Genomic DNA, 17979 nt, shown 5'->3' with positions numbered 1-17979 from the left:
ACTTAAATGTTTGGAGAGGTTTTCATACTTACTTTTTAAGTACTTTAGATGAAAAATACTAAAATGGTAAATATGGGGGGGGTGGGCTAGAACATTACTGCATAATACCTTCTTGGTGATTACTTCCACTGTAACTACTACTGCTAACTTGTCAGGTATGGTTATTTCTAATTATGAAGTTCCTAATATTAGATATATCACACTGAAGGATGTGACATCTGTATACATCTCTTGTCCCATCAGATTTATAATTCAAACAGAATGAACATAAAATGTTGAGTTAGATGTTCAAACGATCCACAACTATTAATTATTAATTACTGTTAACGAAGTGTTCCATCTACTTTTTTACAGGTGCGAGTCTTGTTTTCAAAGGGGCCATTTATTGCTATTTTTGCGAGTGACCCACACATTATTATAAAGGCTATTAACCAGAATCTCAACAGCGTTCTACGTGATTCAAACATAAATGGACATGATTACATGCGAAACATAGTCCATTTGCCTGTTTTTCTGAATAGCCGAGGGCTTAGTAATGCAAAAAAACTGATGGTAGCTTCAACAACCAATGGAGATATTCCGTATACAGATAATGCAGGTAAGGTTATGCAGCAGGATAACACAAAAGTTACAAAACCAGTGTTCTGAAAATCTGTTTTTTGGAACAAACTACTTAAATAATTGGCAGATTTTTACTGTTATTTTAAGATCAGTCAAATGTATATGATTGGAGAAAATGCTTAGCTTTTGTTTTCTTTTCTGTAGGATTGCATGAAGAGGTTGACAGAAGAGTTTCTCAGAACAGTCTTGGGGACATGACCAAGCTTGGTAGCAAAACAGCTCTCAATAGGCGGGTGAGAAAGATTTGTAGAGTAAATGGAGATACTGATAATACCTTTTTTCTTCTCTTTTCTTTTCTTCTTTGGCATTTTTAATGATGTCCACTTGGAAGACTTATTAAACCATTCTTATGAAATTAATATAAATGATCCATGTAGGAAGAGTACAGTTATAAATCAGCAGAGTGATGCACTGTCAAAGCGGAAAAAGTTTACTTTTCCACAAATACTTAAATTCAGCTTTCTGTGAATGCCGAGATGATACAGCATGCTGGTAGTAGCTATGATCTATGTATGTATGTATATTTTGGATTTTTGTTTGTAAGCCTGCTATCACTTGATCACAGGATGTTTCAACAAGGGGCAGTAATTGAACAAATCAAGGAATTTAGAATATTATAGTACTAGAATTCTACTGCAGCATGTCCAACACACTTTCTTTCCTGCTTTCTGTTCTGTTACCCTATCTTTATGTAAGATCAGGAAGTGGTTGAATAAAAGGTATCTAGGAAGTAGTGAAAAGCAACACAGTCTGAGGATTCTGAGGTTTTTCAGCTACCGTAGAGACTTGGGGAGTTCTGTAGCAGAGGAACCTGATGTTCACTTCAATTTTAAAATGTAATTAGTAAGTGGATGGCATTTAATTTTTTTAAGAGAAAGTAGGAGATTATGATGGCTATTCTAAAATTAGTAAGCCTTTTACAGTGTATCTCGCTGTGTCACTCTATTTTGCCCTCTCAGAATTGGCATGGAACCAAAATGTGTAACTCTCACTAGTTCTTGGCTTGTATGGAAATCATGTTCAACTGTGACCAGAATTTAATTCTGATTTAGCTGTGTAAATATTTTTATGGTATTTCATGTCAACTTCACAAACACATATTCACAAAGGTTCTAACTTTATAATCAAGTAAAACTGAAGTACTTAAAATACATTAAAAGTTTTTGATACTAATCAGTATTCATTGCTTTTTTGTATCTTTATCAGGATACTTACCGAAGACGCCAGATGCAACGTACCATTACCCGCCAAATGTCTTTTGATTTGACCAAGCTGTTGGTTACAGAGGATTGGTTCAGTGATATCAGTCCTCAGACCATGAGAAGATTGCTAAATATTGTTTCAGTAACAGGTAGGTGTGGCATGTTTGTGTACAGTAAAGTGTGTTGTATTTTGATTGCTTGTAGTTACTTCTTAGTGTGTAAACTAAACAAGTCAGTCCATGTGTTGATTTTAAAAATCCTTCTGATAGACTATTTTGTGTAGAATAAAAAAAAATTAAATATTTGTTGTTTCATTGACTTCAGTTGGGAGGCAAATGATTCTAGTCTACATTTTTAGGAAATTTTATATTTGTAAATTTTTAAGTGGGATAATAAAATACATTTTTCAATTTCATAATACTCCAATATGAGCAAAGTTTGTAGTACTGCTGGTATCTTAAATGGTAAACTGCGAGGCAAAACCAGGTATGTGTCCTTTATGTTTCTGCTATGGGTATTTGGAGTCTTTTTTCTGTAAATGGTTGTCTGGGGCTGACGAAAACATTTTATGAACTATTTTCCTTCAACAAAACATAATCAAGACATTGTATCTTTGAGGTTTAAAAACTGGAAACAACTAGAAAAGGAGTTATGAAAGTCTCATAAAATCACGCTTCCTATAGCCAGTGAATGGGGAATGATTATTTAGTGTCTTTTTCTGTTACAGGCACTAAAAGGCACTGAATAACCTTACAGCTAACTGGTTCACAAATAGCAAGTTGAGTTACTTTTCACACTGTATATAGCTAAGTGCATAACTCTACAAAAGTATCATATGGATGCTGGAAGCTTACATGGATTCAGAAGCAATTAAATATCTGAAAAGTAAAATTCATCGTCTGGTTTTTGCAAACTATAGTACAGATGTGCAAGTATAACAAAATCATAAGCTGTTGCAAAAACAAAAAAAATCCTGCAATAACACTTCTAGTGTACTATTATCTGTGAGTATATATATATGATGATTTCATGAAGAGCTTCATGAGCAGAGCCTTCAGCCTGTAAGTTATACATCATCACCAATATTAATAATGTAATTCTAGAAAATTGGCTAAAACTTGAAATATATGAACTGTAGCATTAACTTTTTCTTGGTTTTAAAATTAACTTCATTTGTGATCCATACCTTGTCTTACTAACTTAAAACAGTCTTTTCTTTATAGCTTTGAAGTTTACTTCATTGGTTCTTGAAGATGGCAGTTGTATGCTTAACTTGTTTTGACCATATTTCATATGTTAATACATAGATCTTTCACAGTATTAGCGTGATTCTTATGTTTAGATTGAGAAATTAATGCTGTATGAAATTCTCTATTGTTTTTTGTTAGAGTAACTTAAGGTTCACCTGCAACAGGATGATAGTAATCAGTGTTTAACCTGAAGCTGAAGTTGACCGTTTTAGAGAGTCTCAGGTTCTGATCATGTATTTTCAAGAAATTTTATTAGGTTGTCAAACGATATTTTTAGATGTGACTTGAAGTGATTTTGAACTTACTGAGCTAAAAATACAGTAACAGGAAATTCACAGATCAGGTTAAAGGACTTGCATAGCTGTTACTTTGAGGAGGGAAAAAAACCCCACAGCCTTTCAAAAGAGAAAAATCCCCTGTGTTTCTTCCCACTTTCCCTGTTATATTAGGTCGTTTGTTGAGAGCTAATCAGATCACATTCAACTGGGATAGACTGGCTAGTTGGATCAATCTCACAGAGCAGTGGCCATACAGAACATCATGGCTCATACTGCATCTTGAAGAGACAGAAGGTGTTCCTGATCAGCTGACTTTAAAAACCATCTATGAAAGGTAGGTGCTCTTCTGTTAATGGTATACACCTTCATGATTAAAATATTAATCATTGTTAATAATTGTTAGAGTAATACAACTTTCAAACACCTACCAAGTTGTAATCTAAAATTCCCACCATCTTGCTCACCTCTGTCAACTTTTGGAAACTTCTAAATTACTTTAATTGCCATTTGGTGTATCATGGACGAATGTGTGCTTTGTATTAAAACCACAATTACACTAGAATTCTTTCACAGATAGCTATCTGTACTTCTGTTTTTTCTTGATACAATTTTCATCTTTACCTTGGCCAAGCTAGGAGTTAGGTTTTCTTCCCTAGTTAGAAATCTGAACTAAGCGCTACAAAAACTGTCCATACTGGTAAAGGTCTTTGAAGGTTTGGTGCTTAGCAAGCGTGCTTGAAACTATGGCAGTGCCTTATGCTGTGGTTAAGGAATACAAAAGTGAAGCATGACTTTTTCCATTGCTGATACAAGTTGCTGTCCAACTGAGCTGTGTAACTGAGAACAAATTGTCCCTGTGTTGTCAGCAAACATGCCTCTCCAGAACCTGGCTGCTTGTAAGAAAGGGCTTGTGGATTGTGGCAAGTGACCTAGTGACAGTAGGAGGAATGGAAGAGGAAGAATGTGACTGGGAGTTGGGCCTATAGCAAAAATGCAGAATCTGAGAATGAAAGCCAGTGAGAGGAAAGAAGGGTTTGACTTTGGTAAGAAGTAATTGAGATCAAACGAAAAGGACAGCTGAGGTAAAGAGTGAAGACAGGGATTAATTGAACGAGTTACCAGAAAATCTAGAGACTTTTCAGGGTCCAGGGAAAGAATAGAGAGGAGAACGAACTTGGACAGAAAATTTTGGGAAGGTGCCCTGCACTGGGAATCAAGGAATGGCAGATGATGAACTGGATGGGATGGACTGGAAATAGTTGAAGTGCTGAGAATGGCATATGATTGATTGGGAATGACAACTGGAGTGAGTTGTATTGGGAAAGTCAATGTAAGGTTAAGATTTGAAAACCCAGAAGGTAAAGGGGCAAGGGTCAACTGGGCATGATGAGGCTGAGGATTTAAATATACAAAGAGGGCAAGTAGTAGACTGGAGTGGCTTCAAGCTGGGGGGTTGTTCCTGAAATACCAAACTTCAAAGGTAAATGAGTGATTAGAAAACACTTTCCTCTAGAGAATGGGTCTAGTTTCTGGGTTTTGCATTTCCTATGTGAGTGTAAGATACCTGTGAAATCATAAAGTAATGGGAGCCCACCTCTCCATTGTTGGTTCACAGGGCTAGTGTCACAAATCTTTATGTGATCAGGTAGAGTAATTCAGAATCATCACGGATTCCCTCTCCTGCCATGCTTTTCAGTACCTTTGCTGTAGGTGTTTCTGACTTCCCGTTATTTAGATCTGCCATATGTCATGTTTCACAATTTTATATTTTCAGTATTTACCCAACAAACTTATTACAGCTTTTTGATTATTATCATCAACAGTAATAAATCACTTTGGAGTGATTGAAGTCCAAAGCTGTCTTCAAGACATAACAACCTTTATGTTTTCTGATAAACCTAAGGAGGTATTAGAGACCTGATTTGTTCTTGTAAATAGGTACTAGTAATTACAGTATAAACTAACATTAAATCTGTAGTAAACCAATGTGAGGAGAAGGAAAGGACAGTCACAATTAAATGTGAATGGCTTATTTGGGTTCTGGATTATTTGTTGTTAGTACAGACACTTGAGCTGTTGATATTCAGTGCCAAGTGGAGTGTGTCAGGGTTTATTAGTTCAGGTGTGGAGGAGATTAATGACTTCTGCTATGCTGTTGTACCTCTTGCTGTGCAGGTTGTTTGGGAGTAATATAGCCACTTGAGTGGAGTGCCAGTTCATAACTGACAGTTATAAACATATAAATAAATTTATAGTGTATAAAACTAGGATCTGTAATGTGAAGAAACAATGAAGAACCCTGTACTAGATATTGAAAAAGGGAAGGTGATGATCTTCTTTTAAGTAAAGCTGTCTGTATTCTACCTGCAATACCAGGAAAACAAGGACAAGAAAAAGGACCAACATTCAGGATTCTCTCTTTAGCAAAAAATCCCAACAGGATTATTTGATATGAAAATTATAAAGCTACAAGACTGAGTTTAATTAATTAGCCATAAAAAAGGGGGGTTCATAATAACATCGGTGCATGATCAGGAAGAGAGTTGATGTCTCTTAGCCACTTCTGTTGAACCTGTTTAAGGAATTAAATATGTAACTCTGCTGATGTCATGACAAAGCTGAGATGTCATCTTTCTGGTGATTTGTGTGATCGTCTTTACCATATGCTGAATATGAAAAGGTCTGTAAACTCTTCTCTGGGGTTATCTAATGCTCAAAAAATTCTGTTTTATCCAAAATAATCCTTTCTGTGTCACTGTAATTCTGTTTATCTACAACTGTTTGAAGTCACTTGGCTTAAATATCTGTTTCTGTGTCAATTCAAAGTAGACTATTTACTTTAGTTCCTCTTTTAAAACTTCAGTTTCTGTTATCTAAGGTTTTCTGGTTTATAGAGCAGCTTTCCCATTTGGAGTCTCATGAATAGATACCAGATTTTGATACTTTTATAGCTTCTGTTCCTGTACTGAGTTTGTGTTATTCCTTCCCTGCCTTTTATTCTGCAAGCATTTTTAAAAAAATATTTTGTTACTTTAGAACAGGAGTCAGAATATAATATTCCTAGTCTTGAATAGTTTGTGTCAAACTACTTTTTCTTGTGACAGTGCAAATTCTTCTTTGGTTTTGCTGCATTTCTGAATTCTGTGTTGTGGGAGTGGGGTCTGCTTGGACATCTCTCTTGGATGAAAGGAATATTGTAGGTTCTGTGTTAAGCGTGGGAGTTTCACACTGAATCACATTATATAAGGAGAACGCTTTGATATTTTAGTTTTCCAACTTTTAAAATATCACGTGTTAAAAAGCTTGTGAATCGCCAGGGTTCCCTTGCAGTGAGAACTCTCCCTTGCCTTCCTCTTAGCTGCTGACTCTGCGGGGCAGAGGGTTAGCATGCTGGATTGATCTCTTACAGGTACCCTCAACTGAAGAGTTACAGTAGATAATTTGTGTGTGAACTTGAGGGTATGACAGGTGGTAACAAAACCTATGTTGTGTTACTGCTGTATCTGTGGAGGCAGGTTATACCCAGCTCTTTGCTGTCGATACTGCTAATGCTATAGGGAGAGTGATTCCGTGCAGGAGTTACACGTGGTACCTGTGTGTACGGGGCAGCTGTGCCGGCAGGTGGCACCAGCAGAATGACTGTCTGTCCAGCTCTGGCAGCTTCTGTTTGCTTGTTTGTCTCAGCACATTCTGTATTTGTATTTAATGTTAGTGATCTTTTTCACTAGGTGCTTTGATTTTTCAGTATTTCAAAGAATAAGCAGTACTTCAACATAAAAGAAGCATAGTAAAATGGAAAGAATCAAGTAGTCGAGCATTAAGAAAGGAAAGAATAAAACCAGTCTGCAGTTATTTCCCCTCTGTGTATGCATTATGATATATGATTTGTATGATCATATGCTATCTTGCCTCCATAATATTACTGTCTTATAATGTCCAAATTTAATTTTGCAAACTGTATAGACAGGCCATGTAGTAGAGGGGAGGGCCATCTTCTGTCACATCTCAGTGCTATCTGTTGAAAAGAATGCAATAGGAAAACAAAGACAACTGAAAGCTACTGTAGAATTATTTGTCAGTGTGCGTGATGCTGGACTAATTACCTCTATCATACCTTTCACTTGGACAGTATTTGTGCTTCTGTTGGGAGGCGGTATACAGTTCTGTAGGCTGATATTAGTAAATGCTCAAGTGTTCAGAGCAGTATCTGAAGCTAGTGGGAACTCTGTTTTCAGTTGGAATACTCTGGGGGGAAAAAACAGGTATCTCAATTTGGTTACTAAATAAAAATACCTATATCTCTGTGCTTTATTTTTTTATTTAAAAAAAAAAAAAAGCTAAGTAATGTATTCTGATTGTGAAGGATTGTTGGGGAAAGTAAATTTGCAAGTGCTTTTCTGTAGATACTATGATGAATATGGAAGACTATATTGATGAGTATGAAACCAGTTCTGTCAGGAGTAGTGTTTCTTTATTGTATCATACTTCACAGAGATGGGAAAACCTACTGAATGTTAAATTTACCACAAAAAATAAGAACAAAAACCAAAACCAAAATTAGGCTTCAATTTGTGACAGAGGCACTCCTCTGTTGAACAGTCTTTATGAATTGGAACCACTTAGACTTTTCTCTTAGTAACGGGTGGACACACTATATTGTTGTTCTTTTGCAGAGGAGAACAAGCCCATGCTTTGTAATTGTGTCAAATTTTGGAAATAAAAAAATGGTTGAGTCTACATTTTTTGCTTTTGATCCAGATTCTGGAGAAGAATATCTTCACTCTTTTTACTTCCTTAAATTACTTGCTGTAACATCTCACTTCTGTCTTCTTACTTCCAGCCTTTCTCTTTGCAGGTCTAGATCTCTCTTGGGTTGGCTTTCCAGCTGGTATTCTTATTAGTATCAGTATTTACTCCTTTGGGTTTATGTGTTACCTCTTCAAGTCACCTTATCATGTGAAATGCCAGGATGGTTTGCAGAAGTTGCAAAAAGCAAATTTTTAAAGCCCTGAAATGGAATAAAATACATGCGCTTTCTGTAAATGAATTTGTAAAAGAATTAAGTTGTCAGATTAAAGCAAGTTTCTGTTGAATGTTTGCAACTGATTCTTCTCAGACTTGTAAATTAGCCAGCTATGGGAATGTGCTCTCTTGTGAAGGCTAAATGAAACATCCATAACAGCAGAATAAATGTCAGTGCCAAATCTAAATAAATGATATACTGGGAAAAGTCATTGTGGCTCTTGTAGAGAGAAAATATATTTCAAGAAAGTGAGTTCTCAAACAGTCGATGAACGTGTGAAGGCAGCAATGTAATATTTTGAAATTAAAGACATTTTAAGCAAGACTTGATCTAAGAACATTTAAATGTATTAAAATGTAAGGTAATAACAGGCAAGATTGCCTTGGGAAGAACAAAAGAAGGAAGCAAATGACAGGAGTAAGTGTCTCATGAGAAACTTGCAGGTGAGGTTTCCAAAGATAATCCTGGTGTTCTTTGACATACCTGTAAATGGTCTGGCAGAGGCAGAAGATGCAATCGGGGAATATAACCAGGACAGCTGTTTCACAGAGGGTTGTGGAAGCAGCTATGAGTAAATTACTGGTCAAAGTCATTGTGTATATAGGTATCGTAACGTACTAGGGAAAATAATCTCATCTATAATTCTGCTACTGTAGTAATGGGCTGTAAATCTGCATTGAGGAAATTCATTCACAAATCATTGGTGATTTCTCTGAAAAAATACATTCAGTGCTCAACAACAGTCAAAAATGAAACTGTCTTTAGAAGTTACTAGCAAAGCACTGGAAAGAAGGAAGGTATTGTATCATCCAAATCTGTTATGTATCTAAATTCTAAACATTGTGAGATTCTCATCACCACATTTCAAACAGATTGTACCAAAGTAGAACAGATATTAAAGAGGATGAGGAAGGGCCCTAGTCTCGCATAAATTTTGCTGTGCATATCATCACTGTCTGATTTCCCATGCAGTGAGGAGTCCTAGTTTTGCTTGAATACTTGCTCCTCTCTTTTTTTGGATTCTGAAGTCTTCCGTGGTCTAAGATGTTTGATTAACTTACTTAGTTTCCCCCAAGGCCTTAGTTTTTAATTTCAGTTTGAGGCTCTGAGTTTTTAGTTGTCATACTTTGTTTCTTGATATTTTCTACTGCTTAAGGCTGTAGATGGCAGTGATTTGATATTGCCACCTTGTTGATTAAAAATCATGCTATTAAAGCTGATTGTATGGGAGAGAATGTCTTCTCAGTCCCTTTCCTCATTAAATTTACTCACTAAAATGAGATAATCTGCTGAACACATTTTATCTGTTTATATCCTCCTTATCTCGGCAGAAACCAAAGTCTGCAGTGCTTTGTCTATTGAAAGATGTTCCTAAAAGTCACTAAATCAATTTTGTAACCCTCTTGCCTGTAGGCCTTTGTCCTTCTGCAGCCTGAAGGTGTTAGGAAGAATTTCTGCCTCTGTGAGTTAACCAGTTGTCTTCTAGATGTGGCAGATATACCAGTTGGTCACTTCTTAAAGGTGTTAGTAGCTGGACTGTTTTCTCCAATTAAAGTCTGTTCCATGTGTTAAGGTTTATACAGTTGAAAGTGAAATTCAGGCATGTATATGCCCCTTGAGTTCAAGAATGCAATTCAGAAAATGACCAACTAAATTTTTAAACACTTGAAAAACTATGGATGGTCTGAATTGTTACCCTTGAAGTTCCTGCAACATCTACAGTTCTGCTAGTGTGAATGCCTGGAATTGCTAAACGCGAGGCCTGAGTCGAATCTCCTGGTGCTTACCTTGTGGCTAGAGCCTGTCAGGGTCCTTGAGAGTCTGTAATAGCTGAAGCCCTTAAAAAGCCTAGACAAATAAATGTAGATTGAGCATGTTTGCAGCAGGAGGAAAAGATTAGGTTCAGCACAAAACACAGCAGCAAAGGCTGCTTTAATTTTAAGATAGGTATGTTTGAATTAGTTATACCAAGTGCTGGGGCAGGCTGCATGACAAGTTGAAGGAACCTCTGGTCCTAGTGAGCATGATGAATTCTCTAGGCAGGGACAGGCACTATAGTAAAGTTCCAGTTGGCCTTTGAAAAGAAGATGACAGGGAACACGCTGCACGCTACTAGAACAATGTGATGATCTACCTGCTGTGGAGGGCCCCTTGGGGGAAAAAAGTCAATACAAAGTTTATAATAATCCATGAGAATTTCCTCATGATCATGTGTGGATTGTTTAGCATTGAGGTAGAACATTCACCCATGAATTAGGTAGATCCATGGTAAGTGTTGTCCTCTCCTTCATGCAGTTAGGAGCTAGATTGCTTATCTTTTTGAATATAATTCTAGCCATTACCTGGTGAAACTGTGAGAAATGTAAGGCTGGTGTATCTAGGGAGATAGTTTGAAGAGAGACTGTGACTCACTGTCTCTTTGCTTAAAGATATTCACTGGGGACAGGAGAGTGAGTGTCTATCCCCAGAACTGAATTTACCGTTTGTTTGATGATACAAAATTCAGGTATTCACACAACCTTCTATTCAAGCGCTTCCAGCTGGCTGGTTCTGATGTTACACTGTTTGTCATCCTTGATGTCGTGAGGGACAGTCCTGTCTGTTGTTCTTTGCCCAGACTTTGCTCAAACTGGGGTATTAAGACAAGGCTTGTCAGTTCTTTGTGAGGATATCAGCAGATAGTTGCTGGTCCCTGAATTTATGTAACGTGACTATTCTTATGTATTCATTCAAAATACTAGAACATGAGAGCTTGGCTCAGGATAGAAAAAACTCTCATGAGCCATCTGTTCAGATTTAATGGCCTTGAAAACATGCTTTTTGGGAAGCTGAAGGGAACTCTGGAAATCAAGAATCTTACATCTTTGATTTTGGAAAAAGTTATGTCTTCCAGAATGAGAAACTGGTTGTGCTTTCCTCAGAGTTGTAAGTATCCATTATTTAAAACTTAGAAACGTTTAATTTATCCATCACTTGGGCTTAATTTAACCTCTGCAATAAAGTATTTGTGCACGTATGTATGCATGGCTACCTATGATGGATGTCAAATTGGATGGCAAACTGATGTACCGAGGCAGAACACATGACGTTTAGAAGAATAACATAGTAGCTTTCTGTTATTCAGGATTCTGTTTTGTGTGTGGGACTAAAGGATCTAAGCCAGCCATAGCTCATTTTATTACTTTTTTTTTTTTTTTATGTTTTTGCAACTCTTAGACCATTCTAAGGAGTAATTTGTGGAAGGTGTCTGCCCTGTCTGATTTATCAATAATGGAAGATACTAGTGTTTCTTCATTTCTTCATTTCTAGATGTTACCTTTCCTGTTTCAGCACTAGTATATGATTTTGCTTGGTTTTTTTCTCATTCTTTTTATTGAAGTTACCCCTTATTGGAAGCAACCACAGAAATATCTCTAGTAATGGTAACCAGAGAAATACTTCATTTCAAGTTACTAGACAACTCATCCTGTTTCTCTTTTTATTTTTTTTTTCCTCCTTTTTTTCTTCAGATGAAACTGGTAAAAACTCATGCAGTTACAAGTGGAACAGCAGGTTGATTACTGTAGATTTGGAGTTCTGTAACAGTTTCATTGGTGCTATGTTTTACTGATAAGTTGAGATCTTTTGTGTGATACATCTGTATGAATCAAATTAGGAAATGACCTAGGCACTTTAAAACATTTTTGTTTCGCATATAGTAGAATATTCTTACTTCATTGTTTACTGCTTCAGTTTAAGAAGGTGTATTTACAGCATACTAAAAATACCACCAAGGTATAAGTGGTATGAAATAATTTTATTAAAGAAATTGATTTCATAAAAAATCAGAAAATAGTATTGTGTAGCACTAGTAGTAAAATTTATTTTTCCCCATATAAAGGCTCATTTATTTTTATAGCAATTTGATGACACATCTGCTTGCTTTATTCAGCTGAAAAGAAAATGTTGGTTCTTGGTGTTTTGTAAAATTGCTTTGTTAAATTATTTTCGAAATCGTTCAACTTTTAACAAATGACATTTGATGCTAACATTGGAAAGCAATTTCAGCTAATTAAGTAGATCCTTCTATAAACCATTGGAACATTAAGATGACAAACTGTTCATTCAGGATTATTTTAATTGGTACAATTATTGTAATTTTGTTGCAATTATGTGTTGAGCTAAAAGCTTTTGTTTAAATCATTTGAGGGTTTTTGTTAATATACATAAGTAAGAAGAAAAGAAGTAAAATAAAAACTGAAGATAAGCATTATCTGTCTACTTTTCCATTACAGTGCTTTACACAAGTATCTATTAAATTATTCTTTTTAAAAAGTATGTTACATGTTTTCAGCAAATCTCTAGCAATGTTAAAATTGAGCAAGATCATTTGAAATTTAACTTTTCTGGAAGGTTATGATGTTAATTCCAGTTTTGACACTGTTTAAATACCTTTTAATAATACCTTTAAAAAGGGTGAAATTAACTTTTGAGGGATTTGCGAGTTGTATAAAATCTATTGATGTATTAATTTAAGAAGTGTAGCTCTTTAGTGATTATAGAAATTAAAAATGAAAAAGCTACGGAAGGTGCCACATTAATCACTCTGATTATAATGTTCTCTGCAATCATCTTTTGCCCAGGCCAGGTTTAAATAAATCACTTCCTTTAAGTAGACAATTTCATATTCCTTTAGACCTCACAGTGAGGCATTACATCTAAATATTTAACCTGCTTTTTGTTTTTCAGTTTCCTATTACTATGTCCTACTTAAAACGCAGGGTACATAAATTCACTGTGTTTCTTACTGTGCTAATAGTCTGGTGTCAGTGTTACAAGGCAGCGCACCAGGCCGCAGCTGGGTGGTTGGTTCCCAAACTGTCTGCTACATAGACCTACCTGAAGCAGGGCATAAAAGAAGACAGAGGACAGGACAAGAAAGAAGTTCAGATGAAAAGGTAATAGGGAGAGAAGGATTGAAGCAAAAGTTGAGCAGAACAAGACAGAGGAGTATTTTTAGCTTTTTTTTTTTTACCTTTGTAATATAGGATAATGTCCTATTTCTAAAATACTTTCCAGATAAGTTTAAATGCTTACAGTATGGTTAAAGTGCATTAATGAGATCTCTCAAAACTGCTCCTGTGTGTATTTTCAAATCCCTCTGAGCACAGCCGATTGATACTAGTTTAGAATAGAACACAGAAACCTTAATTTTAACACTATAAACAATTTCAGGAAAAAAAACAACTTTTATTTTTAACCTGAAAAAGTCAATTCAAGAGACTTCTGTGCTTTTTTGGGGAATTGATAAAGTAGGGAAATAAGATCGGAGATGATGTCTTTTTGTGTCTGCTGAACATCTTTGTCCGAAGTAGAATATTCATTCAAAACCTGAGAACATGGGAGGTTGCAAGGTAGGTAATATGATAAGCTGGAAATGCATCTCAGCTACATACTGCTGGTGGCCCATATCCTGGCTCTTACCTCATGATAAATGTGACATAATCTGTCTCGAAAAAAGAGGAGATAGAACACTTGTTTCATGTTCAGAAGAGGCTTGTGTCTCATATTGATGTAAAAGCCTACCACTGAGCAGTAGCATAGAATATGAAATTCTTTGGAAGCTGATGCTCTAGCATTCCTTGCAGTGACTTGCTCTTATGTCCATGCAATAAATTTGCCACATTAGGTCAACTCTGTCATAAAAAGCTGCTTCAGAAGGGCAAGATATGGAACAGATCAGGTAATCCAAGAAGTGTATAAATGAAGTTCTGTTCTTTGTTTCTGGTTGACTTGAATTTTGGTTCATGTATATGGTTCATAAGTTAATGTAGTATAGCAATTTTGCCTTTTTGCCTTCCTTTTCTGGATAGCATATGCAACAGGTTGATAGATTAGTCTGTGACTTACTCTGAGAAGTGAAACTCATGCTTCTATGAGTGAAGTGTTTGCTGTGGACTTTTGGAGGAAGAGAGTCCTTTTGCCTGGTCCTAAGGTTTAACTGCATGCCATAACGTAGCCCTAGGAAAGAACCTTGTGCTGGAGACTAAGATGAACAATGGCCACTTCTAATGCTAGAGGACCTGCGTATATTTGCTGTATTGATAAAGTCCTACAGGTGGAGGTATTGAATAAAAGAGTCACTGCATAAAGCCATAAAGTGGCTTTGTAACTGACGTTCAGTGATGAAAATACCAAAACCAGATTAATACACTATTTTTGTATTTCACTTGTGTGAGTGATCTTGTTGGACTTGTCAGTTAGTGAGACATAATTACTTTTTTGTTTACAGAGCAGCTTTGAGCAGTCTTAGATTCTTCTGTGCTACTCTGTAGCTTTCCATCTGTGTAATAAATATAGTGATTTTTTTAAAAAAAATTCTTCTGCCTTCTGTAATGCAAACAGCACTGCAAAGCTGTGAATGAATCCAGGCATTTGTAACTGTATTAACACTTTTTTTAATTATAAAGAATGCCAGTGTAGGGTATATTCTGGAAAGCTGTATTAAAACCAGACCTTTTTAATACTGCTCAGTGACAGTACATGATAACTGGGTGTGGGAGATTAGTTTAATAAAAATCAATCTTTTAAGGATCAAAATGTTTTTGCTTTCTGAAATTATCAAAAGCAGGAAGTCAGAAGAGGTGCTTTATCTACTGTTGAGTTGTGAATTGGATAGAGTCAGTTTTGCAAAGCAAGCTTTCCTGAATATCTACAGTAATAGTTTTTTAAATAGCTATTGCATCTGTTCAGTGAAGTCTTCACTGCTTAATATGCACTGAAGGGTTTATGGTTTTCTTCTAGATAGGTATATCAAATTATAGCTTTCTATTTTTTTATCTTTATTAAGATAAAACATTGATTACCTTATGTTTTACTATTAAGTGCATGATGACTTTTTATTTCTGCCTTTATACAAGTGGGTATATGAGCAAATGCTCTTTTTCAATGTTCAAATGACCTGTTGCAAATTTCAGTTTGTAAGAATGTTTGCAGCACTGTTCTTAATATGTTGACAGTACTGCAAATTTTCTGTTTTGTGTGAGAGCTTTAAATAAAAATAAAAAAAATCACCCTTAGACTTGAAGATATACTGACCAGACATGAGAAGAACAGGATAAATAGTTTCAGAGCAAAGCATTATATTATTAGTATTGTTAGGTATTAAGAGATCAGATGTCTAATTAGCAGACTGTTAAGCATGGAAATTTCATATTGCGTTCCAGAGTGGCCCAGATTTTCTGGTTTTCTGTCTCTCGGTATCAAACCTTTAGAAAGAAATTTTTTTTTGTGTAATTTTTAATGAAAAGTTATTTCATTTTTGTAAGCAACATTTTTAGCTTAAACTGTGTTGAGAGAAAAATTTAAAAGGCATGTGATAAATAAAACATGACGTGGCTTCATGCTCATGCCTTCTGTTGCTCTAGTTATTATTTAATAACAATTACTTAGGTCTGTTGCCTTTTATGGAGTGCAGAAGTTAAATGACTCTTGTCCACATAGTTACTTGCTCCTGTAAAACGCTGGGCAGGGCGTGGGATTTAGGTGTGCAAAGAGTAACTTGTAAGATTTCTTTGTTTTCACGTTGAGGAAGGAGGTTTGGAAAGAGTAGGGAGGATGGCCCTTCAGGGTATGAGGACTTGCAGAGAAGTCAACCTTCCTCCTGTCCCAGAGCAGCAGGGCAGGCTGCTCCACGAGAGAAGGCAAACTGGGAGCAGGAGGGCAGGGGGTTGTCCTCATGAGCAAGAGGTGCAATCGCATAGCAGCCAAACAGAAAAATCAGAGCAGGTTCAGTGACAGAAAGCAGGGACAGCAAACAGCCCAGTGGTCTGTAGCCATGAGGTATATTTTAGGTCAAGCCAGGAAGTCAAGTCAGTGAATGAAGATCAAGGTCAGTAAGGTATATAGATGTAGCTCGGGCAAAGGCCTGAGCCTGAAGGCAGTTCTTGAATCAGGCAAGAGAGGCCTCCAGTGAGGTTTCTTGCAGCTCTCGGAACAGCAGTCCGATCCCAGGTTTCTCAGCTGCACTGTATCAGAGCTGGTCTTGAGCACAGGCAGCGAAACCCCCAGGCAGGGACGGGGGAAAGAGGTGGTAGAGCCTAACATAACCGACTGAACAGGGAACGTGGGCACAGCACAGCCTTCAGTGTGGATGAAGGTAGTGGATGCTGCTGCCACTTTACTACCACCTGGTTGGGTGGTGAAGGACCACGACCGGTGGTGGTGACCATCTCCTGCAGTAGGTGATGAATAAGGTAGGCTATGTCCTGTGTAACCCAACAGCCTGGCATTTTCTCTAAGCAATGCTGGCAACATTCAGTGCTGGACCCGCTGTGGGACCATGATGGTTATTTTCCAAGTCAGTCATGGAAGTGCAAGGTGAACATAAACTAGAAAAAATTTGGAGCAAATTTACCTTCTCTTAAATGGAAGATAAGTTGATGTACCTCTGTGTACTTGTAGTAAATTATTTGAGGGAAAAGTCACAAATAATCCATCGTTGTTGGAATATGTCTTAATCCACACTGAAAGCAGTTTTTAATTACAGCAGCTCATGGAAAGGACACGTGTGGAATAATGGAAGGAATTTTTAAGGTCCTCTTCTGTCAATGTAATGTTCTGTTTTGAGCTCATCCCTTTTAAATCCAAGTAGTTTCTCATGGAAACAGACACTCTGTAACACTGACGGTGTTTGATGTTCTTGATGTAAAGAATAATTCTTCTGCCTCAGGAAAATCTAGCCCCAAAATGAGAATGGGGTGTTCACAGTGCTTTATTTTTAGATCTGCATGCTTTTATTTCAGAAAAAGTAACTCCTAAAGTACTTTACATGCTAACCTTTTATTTTTTATCTGAGAAGTACAGGCACATACGTTTTTTGTGGCTCTTTGCCAGAAGATTATCATTTACATAAATATTTCTTTCAAAGGCGTAGTTTAAGACATTGAGCTCAGGAGGTTAGAATAGAGACTTCAATCTGCACACCAGCAGTTGGGCTATTGGCTTCTGAACAGTAGCTTTGTTCATCGTATTCAGAACACTGTTCTCATTCAGACTTAAGTAGAGCTGGCATTAAAATTCAGCTAATTTGTTTCATGTGATTCATCAGCTGTGTGTTTTATTTAAATCTATGTCACATTCTTTTTGGCTTTTTAGTTTGTAGATTTAAGTGTTGAAGTAGGCCACTCTTTTAACTCTTCAGTCCCCGACTTAAAAAGTGACTTAATTTTCATTTTGTCAGTGTTGAACTCAAGCGTGGAAGAATCAACTGTTTCTGTTCTTCAAAACTAACCTACTTCTGGGTGTCAGGCTTCTCTTCTTACAGAAGACGCCACCTTTTATTCTTTTCAGGCTGGAGCCTGTGAAGCTTTACATGCATTGAGCTTCCCTAAAGTGGATAATCCTACTGCCATCCTGGTGACATCTCATAATAATTTACAAAGGATTTACCTTTGTTGGAATAGGCTACTCTTACTTTTATGCTTTATATTTGTTATGTTTTCCTATGCTGTAGAAGTAACATCTCATTGTGAGTAAATTTACTTGTAGATACTACTTGTGACAATGTGGCAGTTTCCTCCATCTATTAGGTTTGTGGTCCGTTCAGATATTTTCTGGTAAAATCT

At 36.5% G+C, this 17979-nt stretch overlaps 1 protein-coding gene across 3 annotated transcripts in view; it reads left to right on the top strand.

Moving 5' to 3' along the window:
* Positions 1-17979, top strand: part of KIDINS220 (kinase D interacting substrate 220) — an 80721-nt gene that overhangs the window by 37202 nt on the left and 25540 nt on the right. For all 3 annotated transcript variants that reach the window (XM_056343243.1, XM_056343242.1, XM_056343241.1), the window contains exons 19-22: positions 355-598; positions 766-854; positions 1828-1972; positions 3523-3685. In XM_056343243.1, the coding sequence (XP_056199218.1) occupies positions 355-598; positions 766-854; positions 1828-1972; positions 3523-3685 (641 nt within the window). The remainder of the gene's footprint in view (positions 1-354; positions 599-765; positions 855-1827; positions 1973-3522; positions 3686-17979) is intronic.

Source organism: Falco biarmicus, chromosome 6, assembly GCF_023638135.1.
Source record: "Falco biarmicus isolate bFalBia1 chromosome 6, bFalBia1.pri, whole genome shotgun sequence".
NCBI classification, from domain to species: domain Eukaryota; kingdom Metazoa; phylum Chordata; class Aves; order Falconiformes; family Falconidae; genus Falco; species Falco biarmicus.
The sequence above is the reverse complement of the archived record's forward strand: the minus strand, read 5'-3'. Positions and strand labels throughout refer to the sequence as shown.